The sequence below is a fragment of the Siphateles boraxobius genome, unplaced genomic scaffold (assembly GCF_051911475.1).
Source record: "Siphateles boraxobius isolate OS27281-9 unplaced genomic scaffold, OSU_SipBor_1 179, whole genome shotgun sequence".
In the NCBI taxonomy this organism is placed as follows: Eukaryota; Metazoa; Chordata; class Actinopteri; order Cypriniformes; family Leuciscidae; genus Siphateles; species Siphateles boraxobius.
The window spans coordinates 610,001-625,881 of NW_027508787.1; the positions used below are offsets into that span (position 1 = coordinate 610,001).

The 15,881-nt window shown below is 37.1% G+C and overlaps 1 protein-coding gene across 3 annotated transcripts in view; it reads right to left on the reverse strand.

Moving 5' to 3' along the window:
* Positions 1-15,881, reverse strand: part of LOC143740650 (ral GTPase-activating protein subunit beta-like) — a 59,083-nt gene that overhangs the window by 36,947 nt on the left and 6,255 nt on the right. For all 3 annotated transcript variants that reach the window (XM_077232657.1, XM_077232659.1, XM_077232656.1), the window contains exons 3-9: positions 14,794-14,996; positions 13,986-14,152; positions 11,555-11,741; positions 9,341-9,472; positions 9,004-9,182; positions 3,767-3,918; positions 1,128-1,335 (exon numbers count right to left, since the gene is read on the reverse strand). In XM_077232657.1, coding sequence (XP_077088772.1) covers positions 1,128-1,335; positions 3,767-3,918; positions 9,004-9,182; positions 9,341-9,472; positions 11,555-11,741; positions 13,986-14,152; positions 14,794-14,996 — 1,228 coding nt within the window. The remainder of the gene's footprint in view (positions 1-1,127; positions 1,336-3,766; positions 3,919-9,003; positions 9,183-9,340; positions 9,473-11,554; positions 11,742-13,985; positions 14,153-14,793; positions 14,997-15,881) is intronic.

Below are 15,881 nucleotides of genomic sequence, written 5' to 3' on the forward strand. Positions count from 1 at the left end.
ACTACATAAAACACTGGATTAATCCCACATTCTCATCACATTAAATGCCTATTTGGTAGTAATTTATTCATACGGTACAATAGAACTTTTCAGTTGACAGCAATAAACCAATTTCAATAGGTCAATTAATCGGCTAATATTTGTCATGTCCAATTTACAGAAGTGTTTGCATCAGTTTCAAAATCTATCGACAGATTTATCAATGCATGTTTTTTCCTTTCCATTTATGCATTTGGAAGAGGCTTTAATCCAAACTGACTACGGGCGTGTTCACACTTGTAGTTCGGTACTTTTGGTCCGGACCAAACATTTAAATGGTTGGGTTTTAGCGTTCAGTAATTTTTAACAACGAACCTAAAGATACAAAAACGGCTTTTACGACGTATATTTTTTGGACACAACTTACCGAACATCCAAAACAATGCTGTGAGCAAAATGCTGCAAGATTTGCTGACGCCCGTACTGAACCGTAATGGGCGACACTACATCACCTCCTGTTTTTTGTCCGTTCACATGTCTTTGGTTCATGTTGCGCTCATATTTCAGTCGAACCGCACCAGAGTTTGTTTGGAAGCGGACAGCTTGTTTCGGTTCGGATGACACTTATTCAAATGAACCGCACTAACAGAGCAAACGCACCAGAATTCATTTTAATTGAAGCAAACCTATCAAGTGTGAACACACCGTTACATAGCATTAAGGAACACATTTTTATCAGTTCATGCATTCCTAGGAATCGAACCTATGACCTTGGCTAGTTTTTGCTAGTGTCATGATATGCTGTTTGAGCTTGAGCTACAGATATACAATTTGCTGTCATTTAATTGTATTTTAAATAGTCTTTATACGTGTATGGCTGGCGAATTACATCATTTTTTATTTTTTATAAGATGTTCACTTACAAACAGTCATAAAATCCAAGAACATCTCGAAATTCTAAACTATTGTTTCACAGAATCTACGCTAGTGCATCACCAACCCTGAATGTGGTACAATCTTGCAGGTAGGAATATTTTGTGAAAGAAAAAGAAATAAAAATACCCTCAAAAGGTAAAATAAGTAGAGAAATGAAAACAAAGGAAAACGGGTGACTGCAGGATTGATAATAACGGGTTTTACAGTCATACCGGTCATGCTGCTGTCTCTGCTCAGGCCGGAGTGGAGTTTACAGTGAACCAGCGCAGCGTCAAACAGCCACTGGCCAAACAGGTTCAGCACGCTGTTGACCTTGGGCCGGGTCGGGGCCGGGAGCGGGCGGGGCTCGGAGCTCGTCTGGTTTGGGCTGGAGAGAGGCGATGTGGAAGACGGCTGGTGCGACACTTTGGTCTGGCCAGTCTGTGGAGTGGAGAGTAAATTAATGTCAACGTGATTTATTTTACATTTATGCATTTGGCAGATGCTTTTATCCACAGCAACTTACATTGCATTTCAAGGTACACATTTACATTCTTATCAGTTCTTGCTTTCCATGGGAATTGAACTCATGACCTTGGCATTGCAGGCGACAATGCTCTACTGTTTGAGCTACAGGAAGGCTATTTATATAGCAATATCTACCTATATATACCAGTATATATATATATATATATATAGTAATATATACATATGTTGACCAATGTGCTGCAAAATAAAAAAATAAGACAATACAATATAATAAATAAAAAAACACAATGCAATACAACTTCCTCATTGATTATATGCCAAATCAAAAAAGATTTAGATTTAAAAACAGACAGTGATGATGCAGATCGAACGCAGCTTCTGAAAAGGCTCGGTCAACCCTGCATCTCAGCTTCGACTTCGAAATGCATAACAATCTCTGGTTGGACGACCGAAGAGACAAAACTGGACGATATTCAGTTAATTAATCCGAGAGGTAAGGAGGGGCCAAAACGTTTAAAGATTTAAACGCCAAGAATTTTAGAATTCACTCGATAACGCACAGGCAACCAAAGAACGTAAACCCGGCGTAATGTGGTGCCGTTTTAGTACCGGGATAAAGCTCACTGGCTAATCCCAAATAAAGTGAGTTACAGTAATCCAATCTAGAAGTAATAAAAGCATGAATTCTTTTCTTGACAGAATAGGTTTTACATTTACTAGTAGTCGGAGCTGAAAGCAGCATAATTTGACCACTGGTATTTATGTGTGTCAAATTTCAGCCCATTATCAAAGACAACCCCTAGATTTATAACCCAAGGCTTCACCGACAAGGATAATTTATGAGGTTGTGTTGTTATTTTGAAATCTTTTGGAATTCAATCCATTTTAATTGAATAATGTGAAGCATTTCTGAGGATAATAAACAAGAAAGAAAAATGTAGGGCAGGACTTATTTTAGTATAGGACTTTAGTTAAGAGAATATTCTAGTGATGCACGATATATCGGCAACCATATCGGTATCTTCCGATATATATATATTCTTTATTAATGTATCGTTATGAGAAAATTTGGCCGATATATTAAAGCTGATAAATAATGTATTATTTCCTACAGCTGAGACATTTCTAATGCACAGTGTTCAACATGATGGTTTTGAATTTCTTGAAATATGATTCGAATCACAAAAAAAAAAAAAGAAGAAAATATAGTAAAGTTAAGTCAAGTCACATTTATTTATATAGCGCTTTTTACAATACAGATTGTTTCAAAGCAGCTTTACAGAGATAACAGGAAAAATAATGCTTGTTTCCGGAAGAAAATAGTGTTACAGTCCAGCTTAAGTAAGTTCAGTGATGTTTCATTTTTGTTTAAAAAAAAGTTATTAATTTAGTTAATTTATATATACATAGCCGCTCTGAAGTAAACCATGATGTCATCATCCAGCTCAGTTCTTGTATAATAGTGTCAATGCAGGCAGATCTAATATTATTGTTGAATATTAAGTTAAATGTTAAATTTAATGTCCCCAACTAAGCAAGCCAAGCCAATGGCAGCAAAGGTAATCAGTAATTTTGTAATTAGTTTCTCCTAAATTATATACAAATTTGGATTTAGATTTATCGGCTGATATATCGGTTATCGGCTTTCAATAAAGAATTATCGGTTATCAGTAACTGACAATTTTCATATCGGCGCATCCCTACAATATTGAGTAATATTATTGATTCAACTGTACTGACACTATCAGATGAGAACTGAACTCAGATGATTAATGACACTATTGTCTTCTGTAAAGCTGCTTTAAAGCTGAAATTGAGTTTGTTTGATAATTGATGCATTCTGCAACATTAACACTGTTATTTTCCTGTTTATTAGCTGCTTTGAAATAATCTTTATAAAACGGTTAATTCCAATCCTTGATTCTGATTGGTCAATAGCCATGTTTTATTCACAGCTATGGACGCTTCACCCATCGGTTCAATATATCACTACACAACACCCCTAGCAACGTAAAACATATATTGATATTGATCATTGATCATAATAAAATATCTGTTTGAATGTCTGCTTTGATATTAATGGGTTTTCCCGTGACACACTAGACATTTGTCAGTTTCATCTTGCTTCTCCGTGTTCACAAGTTTCAGTCCTTTCAATATAAAAGTCCCTGTCACTCAGGGATTTTAGTGATTTTAATTCGTGAAAGTTGAATAGATGCATATTTTTTAGCTTTAATATTTGTATAGTGTGGTAACCGTTTTATAAAAGCAATAAGGTACTCGAGACTAGTGCTGTATCGTGAATAAGTCACGGCTGAAGGGGTTACATGTATTGTGTATTGCATGATGCGGTATATAAATAAAACTGATTAGATGCTCATACCGTTGAGGCTTTGCTGGTTGTCTTTGCAACAGCGGTGGGGCGGTGCCTGCGGTTGTGGGGGGGTGTTGTGTTGGTTGTTATTGAGGGCGTCGGCATACTGAGCCTATTGACAGGTGTGGGCGGAGCACTGTCCGATCGGGGACGGGAAATACCTGTGAGACAAACGAAACAGGTAGAGAAGCAAGAAAACCAAAGATTAAAACCTAATGGTTAAGTATGACACAGAAAAGAAGACCGAGAACACAAGAACACTTTAGAGATCATGTCTGGACATATATTCAGCCAAAAAGCACCTGCCAACATGCCCAATGTTTATTTAATTGCAGGACAATATCGCAGCATATCCATTTCAGCCCTAAAATATGAGAAAATGCACAAAGTTTATCTCTTTTTGGATGTCGCAATATCTGATGCTTCTTGGATTTGGCCATTTCAACGTCATCAGCAAGGCCAAACAATTCAGCTCCATGACAAAACAATCACTAAATAATAATGCAAATCAGGATACACGCTGTAGAATAGATATTTTCAGCACATTTGTTGTATAAGACTATTTTATATGTAAAATGGAACATGTATATCCATGTTGCTTCATGGTGAGTACTGATTGGGTCAGTAGTGCAAGATTCACCAACTTTAAAGGGATATTCACCCAAAATGTTTAATTCTGTCATCATTTTCTCGCCCTCATGTCGTTCTAAACCTGTATGAGTTCATTGTGGCAAGTTTTCACTTTTAAAGACGTCAAATGCCATTGGTTCTCACCAGCTAAGAAGTCAAGAGTGCCAGTGGATGACAAATTAAATGTAGTCCACTAGGATGATTTTGTCTGCTTTCATATAATGTAAAAGAGCAGTGTAAACATTCTCCTAATAAACCCAAAAAGAGACCTCAAATGGGTTTGAATTGACATGATGGCGAGTAAATGATGATCATTGTTGGGTGAATTATTCCTTTAATCCACACACACTATAATGAACTCAAACACAGATGTCCCTCGCATTACTAGCCTTCATTTCACTAATTTCTCAGTTAGTCTGAGTAAAAGAAATAAATATAATGGGTAATGATTTTGTATAATTTGATTCGTCCTTTGCAAATTATATTTGATGACAAGGTAGAAAAAAAAGGGCGATAATTTTGTATGGCAAGATCTCGTTTTAATTACAACTCGTTTAGTCATGCATATAACGCGAGAGAAACCTGTTCACAGGATTGCAATGAAATGCAACCCGCTACACATTCCAATAAAGCCATCAGATTATCACTGATGCATTTCCATACAACATCCCAGCTCAGCAGATGATTGGCTGAAAATGCTGGTAACCCCTGCATTCAAATCTGGTTATTTGCCTAAACCCTCTGTGGTCATACTGATTGGTCAGCAAAAGCAGCAGATCTCCCTCTTTGACATATTTTTCTCCAGAAAGATCCACAGATTTAAACTGGCAGTTTATTGATTGAAATATCAGCTTTCCACTGACAGGTGACAGAGCCATTATGTATACCTCCACCTCCACCAACTCACAGGGGACTTTGAAGACCCCATATTAAAGAAACATGAAGTTGGAGAAGGACATCGCCTGCTTTTCCCCCCCAAATATCCAATAGTCTTTAGCTTACAAATCCTTGGAAAATTGCAACTGGACTGATAGTTTAAATTAAATAAATTCTTGATGGTTGAGAAAGGATATAAAGCACACACGTGAGAACAATAATTTGCAGATGATATTCATAATGTTATTATTCATGACGTTGTCATTTAATTTACATATTAAATATGCATATTTTTGTTTTTTGGCATTATTGATTTTTTTGGATGTAGACGATCTTATACAAATACAGATAATGACTAAAAACCACAACATTCTTATTTCATGGGGTCTTTAAACACAATATAAAATCAGTTTGATTTTGTTTCTCAACATGACATAAGGAGGCAGACTGGATACCAACCAATAAGTATGCTCACATTCATTCTCTGCAAAGATTTAAGGTCCGTTCACACCAAGAGCAATAACTATAAAGATAACGATAACTATATTAGCAGTATTGTCATCTGTCGCTTTAAATGCTTGAGGTGGATTCTGATTGGCTGTGAATGTTTTTATAGTTCATCAGCTGGAAAAAAAACAATCTGAAAGTGATTCCAATGATATAGTTTCTCTGTGATGTTATTGTTTTGAAGTCTGCTATTCTTTTATATTTAGAAGGATTTTCAGAACGATATCTTTATCATCCTTAGTGTGAACGGGCCTTTACTCTTGCATGGGGGTAAAAACAAGGTAATTAATGACGTATAATTGATTTCCACAACACATAGGGATTTTTGATCTAAAAGTGCTTGCATTCGCACAAAACACCTCGCGAAATCTACAGTCCTCATCAAACTCCCTCTTGATTAGTCAGAAGCGCGTTCACAAATACCATAAGATGGGAGCCTGTCTCGTAAATTGTTCCGAGAAACAGGAACACCTGGGGGAAAAAATGGGATTACACACACAAAGAAACAGTAACCTCAAAAAGGAAGAATTGCAACATACATTATGACCATAATTTGAGAAACTCCAATGAGAAACATCGTGATTTCTGATGTGATTACAGTTACAGCCCTTCTATTGCAGCCAAACACCTCCATGAACAGAATCACAGTGTTGGGTAGTTAAACCCACTGTTAGTCACTAACTGATTGGGTTTGGACAGGTTTAGTGTACCTATAGAGGGAAGTCTGTCTCGAATATTGCTCCTAGACACTGTGACTCCTGAGGAAACATAAAACAAGACCTCTAAAGAAATGTTAGAAACTGAGAAGGACACAACATGTCAGGCCATAGTGAGCTAAAAGCGACAAACCACTGAGCATGTGTCGTGAAAATTAATCTAACTAACTACACTGACACAATGAGGTCTGGCATTTCACTCTTTGTTCATTCTTGGAACAAATTTCAATTGAATATATTCACTTAATAAATGATGCAGACAGTCTTGATTAGTGTCTGTGCGAACAAATTAACCAAATCAATCCAATGTTCTTTTCAGTTTAAGCCTGATTTTAAATGCCTGAACATACTTGAACTTATGTCAATTAAACCAGACTGTGCTTTGCTTTAAAAATAGACTTTTCCACTGAAATGTTGCATAGTCAAACATATCACACTTCAATTGTTATTCACAAGTCTAACTCCTAGTTTAGAGAACATATTTTAACATTCGAAGTCATGTTTCTGATGACTAACTGGCTAGTTTCTTTAAATATATATTCTTTTAATATATTATGTAACGTAAAAATCATAGCGATTTCATGTGATAATTGTAAATTAATTCATTTCGGATGGACTGGGAAATAAAATAAGTTGAGTAAAGTTGAATAAAGTCAGTTGTATGAGTACCAGAAGGAGGCAGAGTTTTATGACACTCGAGTGAAACAGCAACACCTAGAAATAAAAAGACACTGCGACTGAGATTCAAACAATAATCAGAAGCATCAAACCACAGAGACTAAAACAACATCTGAGATTAGAATGTAGTGCAATAAATAATGAATGGAAAGAGGCTTTGTTGTACAAACCGTTAGGGGTGAATCTTTAGTCACCTCACAATCCGATTATGATTGACTGGGAATCATAATCAGATTCTTGATCTACACTTACCGTATATGATGTGCAATGAAGCCTGTGATCTTCCTTGTATTTCGCTTCAAAACTATAAAAACTTGTAAAAAAAAATCCCATGGGACACCACTATATAAAAATATAACAAAATTGCACGAACATACATTGCTTCAAATGGCATTTAAATCTACATATTAGGCTATATTAAAAGTATTACTCACATTTGATGTGAAGTTTGAGCATGAGTAGGAACACAATAATATGATGTTGTTGGAGATGATAAAACAACAAATGTACATATCGTCACAGTCGGGCGTAAACCTCGTATCTAATTAAACACTGTTGTCGAAGTTGTTATTGTGGCTTCATATAGCTATGGTCAGACACTTGCACGTCTCATTATAATATTAACATTTTATGAAAATCAAGCTCAAATTGAGTTACTAGTTTTTTGACGAGCGAATGACAGATAGAGTTTGTCTGTCACTGGAACAGCCGCACTACGTGCATCGCATTACGTTTTCATCAACGTAAAGGATATAAAGTGTATTGCAGCTTTATATGGGTGCTCAGTTTTCTTGTTGTTGAAATCTCATGATCTTATGATGCAAAAGATGAAGCGCTATGCACAAGATATTTAAAACACTATTTTTGCCTCTAGACTAGACGGTAAAGACTAAGACTATTCTCCTCTCTTCAAATACAAAAAACTCTAGCCTTTATGGACATCGTGTTTCTTGAATAAATAAACCCACATACAGAGGTAAAGGATGACTTATAACATTAATTTTATAAAACAATGACAAAATATAGAGAAGTTCAATGTTTCGGTTAAGCAGTGCAATAAATTATTATTATTTGTAGCATCTATTTTTAATTATTTTTTGGAATTTGATAATTTTCCATGCCACACCTGACAACCAGTTGGGAAAAACTGATATACATGTTTGAAGGTTTTGTGTGTTTGTGTGTAACTGGAAGCAAACACAATACGACTCTAGTGCACGCAAGTACCATCATGCAAATGCGGTAAAAAAAAGAAGAAGCTCAGAATCGATTTATAATTGCTGAAAAAAGACAATTACGATATATCAGAGAATAAAATAGTTTCTCCCACCCCTACATACCATGGTAATGAATGACCACCATATTCATTTACATGCTACTTCATTGAATATCATTATTCCATTCCATTCTTCATGAAACTTATTTGTTTGGGATAGCTTGAACATGATTGTTTGTAATTATTATTGTTTTATTGGACTTTTGAGTATGTTTTTATTTGGTATTTTATTTTCATTTGTTTTTCTTTCATTAACGCATTGTTTGTATATTGTATGTTTTATCTTGTTTCTATTCTTGTGAGGCGCTTTGAGATGCTACTTTTAAAGGCGCTATAGAAAATAAAGTTTATTATTATATTATTATTATCATCATGGTAATGCCAACACAGTAGCATGCATCAGAGAATAAAATAGTTTCTCCCACCCCTACATATCATGATAATGAATGACCACCATTTTAATTTACAAGCTACTTCATGGAATATCATGGTAATGCCAACACAGTAGCATCCAAAAAAACAATGCATTTCATAAAAATGTTGTAGATATTCACGGATCTTACCGAGGAACGCGTCCACGAGGCAGCTGACACCCCTCATAGCTCTGAAGAAGATCTGGGGAAGCTGTTTGAGGCAGGGGTGCTGAATGACCTCGTGAGGAACGCCGTTACCCCCCAACAACTGCTCCTGAAACTTTGGGGTGGAACTCACTATGACGGGATTGCTAAGGTCCACAGGGTTACTGAAACGGGAGACAGATAATTCAACAACTTGTGTTAGTATCTATAACCAGAATGGACATGTTGACATGTCATGGCATTTAAACTTGATTCGGTTTCTGAAGCGGGAATCAGGGGAAAATCAACCTATTAAACACAGACAGTCAGTTTTACTGCAGACCTGAGCATGTGTAGAAAGCGATACCACGTCTGAGACACACAGTCGTTGTCCATCTCAGCAGGGATGAGGCTGGCGTCTTCCTCTGGCACTTTAAACGGAGGAAACGACGGGCCGTACATGAAACGCAGCAGCCTGTGTGGACAACAAAACAAATAAGTTCAAACAAATAAAAGTTTTGACATCAGTGAAAAGAATGTCTACTTTACAAACAGTACAGAATGGTGCTAGCAAATCCAAGGTCACAGAATTCAATGCATGAACCGGTAAAACATTATACCTTGAATGCAATACAAGTTTCTTTGGATAAAAGTGTTTGTCATATGCATAAACAAATAAAAAACATCCTGTGGTCGAACATATCAAAGCCACTGGTGGTTTAAAATGTGCAAAACTACATATTTTCCCAATCAAACTGTATAACAATGAAATTATTTTAACAATTCTTGTTTTTAGATATTTTAATGAATTTTCAGTATACATTGTGCAATCTCTCTCAAACTGGTATGATTAAACATATTAGTTTAATTCTATTGTTAACACTTTACAATAACTAATGCATTAGTTATCATGAACTAACTTGAGCAATATATTTTTACAGCGTTTAACCTTTGTTAATGTTAGGCCCAATCGCCCCTAAACATGACGCGGAACAAAACGAAATGTGATTGGTTGATTTAACTGTCAATCAAACGTTCTCTGAGGCTATGTTTACACGGAAACAATCTGAAGAGAAAACGCAAAAGTGGAGTTGCGTTATCACTTTTTATTCTGCGTTTAGACGAGCGTTATCGGGGGGAAATCCGCGTGCATATGATGACGCAAAAGTGTGTGAAATTCGATGTAGTATGCACTCCAGGCGGCTAGGTGGCAATGTGAAGCACTGCGACACAACAACACCAATATCTGAGAATATTTTGTACAACTGCTGAAAAGACTCTTGTACGTTTATCAGAGCTGCTATGGCAACTTGAAGGTCAGACGTATGGAAATAATCCGACATATTGGGGTTATTTTCCTGTAATGGCGCATGCCTGTGACGTAAACACGTACACGACGAGAGCCACAGTGAGCAGATTTGCGTTTTTACTGTTTAGATGGGAACGCAACAGTGGATCGTTTTTAAGATTTCCACTCTGGAGGGTGGTTTCACTTTTTTGCGTTTTTAAGCCTCCAAAACGCCGTCGCCGTGTAAACGAAAGGCACATCCGATAAAATATTTTTACGTTTTCACCCAGAATCGTTCTCGTGTAAACAGGGCCTATAGTACCTTGCATAAAGTACCTTAAGTTTTTCCATTAAGTATGAGCCTTAAGGCATGATATCCCCTCTGCTGAGGGAATGACTTAAGGGTGTTGCATATAATCCCTTAAACGGTTCTCTTAGGTAAAGTGTTTCACAACAGCGACCCAGGTTTTGCCACCATATTTGATTGCTGCCATGGACACGTTATTTGATAATACAGATAGCGGTACGTTTCATAGAAAACAGCATAACATGGATGAGGAAAACAAAAAAGAAAAACCAAATATGAAAGAGAAGGACCAGACAAGACGAGTGTCGGTCTAAACCAATTAGACTTTAATTCATCTTTAGACACAAATAAATACATTTTTAATATTCGCTCATCATTTCTGTCCATTTATTAAAAGACATAAAAATAATCCATGATTAATTAACACTTGCAACACCCTTAAAGGTCCCATATTGTCAAAATTGAAATTTCCAGGCTTTTTTCATGATAACAGAGGTCTAGGGTTATGAAACTACCATATAAGTTTCAAAACAGTCGATCCACAGACAAATGCACACAGCCTGCATAAATTGCCTTTTCACGAGCTGTTGTGACTTCCGTATATTTGTGATGTCAGAACTACTCAGTCACCAATGGTGGGTCACTCAGAAAACAACAGGCCAATCAGAAGAGAGGCTCCTGAATATTAAGTAGACAGGGAAAAATCGACCTGTTCTTGGCAGAGCTCCTGAGAAAGGAGCTGTAAACATATATTGAGTTGGTTTTTTGGTACTTATACCGCAAATATATATTCTTAAGGACACCAAAACCTAAAATAAAACTTCAGAAAGTTGTACAATATGGGACCTACAATTAGGTTTAAGGGAAACCTAAGGGGATTCTTAAGGGAAAATTACACCTACGGTGCTTTATGCAACCGGGCCGTCTGTCTGAAGGTCTGTCTAAGCGAGACTATACAGTACCTGGAAGTGAGAGCTGCGATCACTTTACTCCACTGTTCCACCACCGGAGGGTGATGTCTCCAGTTGGCCAGCATCTCTCGGGCGGTTTTCCAGTATGGTGGCGTGGGGAAACAGCGCGTACAGGCCAGGAACCAAACCTCAAACAGCACGCCGATCAACTTCTCTGCCAGCTTCTCTGCTATACCCCCTACAGGATACAAATGTGGTGAAAATCCAGCTTTTAATGTTGTTTATATGTCTATGTGGTGTTTTTAATATGCTTTAAGACAAATCATGTGTATTTCACATTGCTGAGTATTTTCTCCTTAAAACTGCAGTGAATCAAAAACACGGTTTGAAATCGCTGGTGTTTCTGACGTCACAAACTTGGTAACCAATCAGATCAACGTGTGATCGTCAACTACTGCTGTTAGTGAGTGAGTGGAGGCGGGGATCATTTGTATATTCATAGAACTGCAAATACTTAAGGCAAGGGTGTATGGTTACATTCAAGCTATTATAAGAAAAAATGCTTAAATATGTCATTTTGGTGATCAAAGATGAGTTTTAACGGCTAAATTTATTGACTAGAAGGGGACTTTAACTTAATCAACTGTGGTTACATTATGATACTTTCAGACCACTGGGAAATACACAGAAATGAGCTGCTTGTTTTTGCTGAAATATTTCGTTAAAAAATGTGTATTGAGCTGGGAAAAAAAAAATATCCTTCCCTTGTGCTGGTAGTTTTCATATGCAAAAAAATTAACCAATCAAAACAAAAAACCTGACAATATAATATTTCATTAAACTGCTACAAAACTGCATAGTATGACCCCATTAATAAACTCTCATATAGATGTGATCTTAACAGCTAAAGTTCATTTAAAGCAAACATGATTTTTGATTGTGGAAAAGAAAGCAAAGCAAATTTACACATTTCACGGGAGGTTCATTTGCAAACGACACACAAAATGCAGTTTGTTTAGATGCAAAACGTGCACCTTCTCTCATTCGTTGTTAGTAAATGTAAGTCAAGTGAACTTCATTTATTCAGCACTTTGAACAATATAGATTGTTTCAAAGCAGCTTTACAGTGATATTAGGAAATTAAAGTAACAGATTGTTTTAGCTTTACAGCAGGTCTAGAATAAAGTTATTGTCCAGCTAAAGTTAGTTTTGATTGATTCACTTCCGTTGTAAAGATCATAAGTTATTAACTTAGCGGCCGCTAACACGACACCGTTCTAACAAAAAAAACCTTAATGCGCTCCGGCCGCTCATTCGCACAACAACAGTGCCTGGCGACTCGAGAACGTAAACCTTGAAACAGGTTCCAAGGTGCAAGCGTTGAAAAATTTAGAAAAACGCTATCATCTCCGCGTAAACTTCAAAAACGCGAATCTGTGAAAACACTGACGACGTGTACATGTGCATCACGTGTTTAGTCTATAGTAGGGCTGGGCGGTATATCGAGTTTGTACAATATATCGATTTGTTTTTTTAAACAATATGGAATGAGGTAATACCGTTTTACAGCAAGTTAGTTTGATACGAGCACATCTGAAAAATAGCGGAGGACGCAGTGTGACCCTGCAGTGAAAGTACATAATAAAATTTGTCCTAAACATGACACAAGCTTATATTAAGCGCTTCAAAATAACTGGTAAGATATAGTTAACAAGTTTAAAGCAGTTTGTCAGATGCACGCACAGATACTGTTGCTGGCTGACAGATAAATACTTGCGCTGTTTAATGCGTTTGAGACGTGGTGCTTTCCTCAGTGCTTAACTTACATTTCAAAGGAATATTCTCCATCTGTAAATGTTAGAAAGTCAAACAAATATGTCCATTTCACTGTCAGGAGAGGACGAGCTTCTGCAAGTGAATCTCCACTAATATTCAAGCTTCTGTTAATAAGCGCCGCCGCGCGCCAATCAGACGAGCGCAATAGAATAGTAGCGCAATAATTATGACTAAAATATACATATTGCTAAAATATTTGTTGTTGGAGACAATAAATGTGCCATATGTGGAATTTTAAACCTACAAGTATATTTTTATGAAAGCGACCATTATAATGGGGTAATCAAATGCAGGCTAATATAATTAGTTTGTGCTTTTGTTTTTATTTTAGCCTTTAGTCATTTCAAAAACAAAAGCATTATTTTTGTTTTTAGATTGTAATGTTACCATGTTAGATTGTATAGCCTACATTACATTCCCTATATTTGTTTCCATATCCTTCAATATCAACATTGTTTGGATATCATTGGTCAGGATGTGAAATACTTTTTTTTTTTATAATTAAATACAGATTTTCTTTATCCAAATAGAAAAACGTAGAAAGTACCGAGATATATATCGTATATCGCCATTTCTGGCTCAATACAGAACTTTTTTCTATTTTGGAGGGAAACAACATTGTGTTTGTCCATTGCATCATACGGACCTCCCACAGTGGGCGGGGCCAATAGCGTGTCATTGATGCGCAGCAGAAAGAGGAGAAGCACTTCCCACGTCTCTCTGGCCATGCCGGACGAGTCGCGCGCCAACTTCTGCACTGCAGACAACACTTGCTGACACAATTTAAAGTGCACCAGGCTGAAGCTCTCTGGTCTGGAAGAAAGAAACATTCATATTCAATCAAAATCATAAAACACAAACAGGAAGTGCTACAATTAATAACAGTTTCAACACCGAAATGTTCTAGTCTGAGTTGTTTTAGATGTATGCTACAGTCAAACCAAAATTTATTCAGAAACCTTCAACATTTCTCACATTATCACACATAGTTTAGAAAATGGTAATAAAATATGACAAGAACTCAGAGTTATGAACTCAGTTGATGTGTCACTGGTTTTGTCCTTCCTTCTGTTAGACTGTCTCACACATGAATTATGTTGAATATCTGTCAGCTGTTAAATTTAACTACACAATTAGATAATACCAGTTTAGCTCAACCGATTACCAAGCAATGCTTCATGTTGTTCAGTCTGTGGTGTAAAAAGGTGCATTAGCAATTAAAGAAAAAACACATCAGCAAAACATGATCAGCTCAAAGCGTCGGAATCATTTTTGGTCCCAAATTTTTATACACTTTACTGGTCACAGTTTACTTTATTTTGCTCTACTCACTTACATAAATGAACTATAGTGTCCTGCACCCACTAGTAGTCAGATTAATTTTTGGTTTGACTGTATGTATACTGTAAATACTGTGTACATCATGGGCAATAAAACTCATAGTCCAAACACACCTGGGCAGGAAAAGGTTGTGTAAGTGTTTCAGGATGGTTTGGACGTAGAGGTTGGGCTCTTTAATGATGGGCTGTGGTATCGAGTCTCTCGGAGACACTAGGGCCATTATCCAGTCTGTGTAGACGTCCACACACAACTTCACCGTTTCTCCATCCAGGGGGAGCGTCAGGCCGTAACACAGCACCTCCATGGTCCATTTCACCTGAGGAGGACAAGGACAGCATTAGATGGATAAATAAGCCACTAAACCGGTTTGAGATGGATCAACAATCCTTGAGTTTGAGAGGGAAAAGTTTGAAGCATGTTTTTGAGAAAAAAAAACATAGACTGTAAAAAAGAAATATGGACGTAGTGTCCGTGACGTTGATGTTTCTGAAGAGCATTTTTCTGAAGAAACCCAAAGTGGGCGGAGCCGGCTGTCGCCATCTTGTTAGCGCTTCAATCCCGGATAAACGAAAATGGGCAAAGAGGCGAATTAGCTGAGGTGACGTGACGCTAACAGACAAATAGCTAGTAGTAACAGCAGCGGCAATCCACTTGTCATTCACGTGGCCACGCCCTTAATTATGCAGAACATTAAGGCTTAATATAATTTAAACGGATGAGTTATAAAAAAAATTCACCTCCCTTACAGTCGTCATGAAGGGCAAAATTAGCTGTATAGACCAAAACCACTTTTTGTACCGGCTGTAAAAAAAAACATTTTCTAATGTAAAGTTGGGCATTTTAACATGGGGGTTTATGGGATTGACTCTCTTTTGCAGCCAGTCTCTAGTGGCCAGTCAGTGAATTGCAGTTTAAGTCTCTTCAGTGTTGGATTCAAGAGAGAGACGGGAAGGTCGCCGCTGGGTAAAAACACACTGATGGATAAGAGGTCAGGGAAAAAATCTGAGACAGAGAGGGAATTGGCAGGATATCCTCTCCTCTTATCACAGTACACAGAAGCCTACAGGAACAATGCAATGGAAGTCGATGAGGACACACACACGTTTGTAACTAGCACTGAATGACACCCACCCAGATGCACAAACAACAGAGAGAACTAAAAACCCACTTAAACGTTTGCACTAATAACATCATCTTCCAT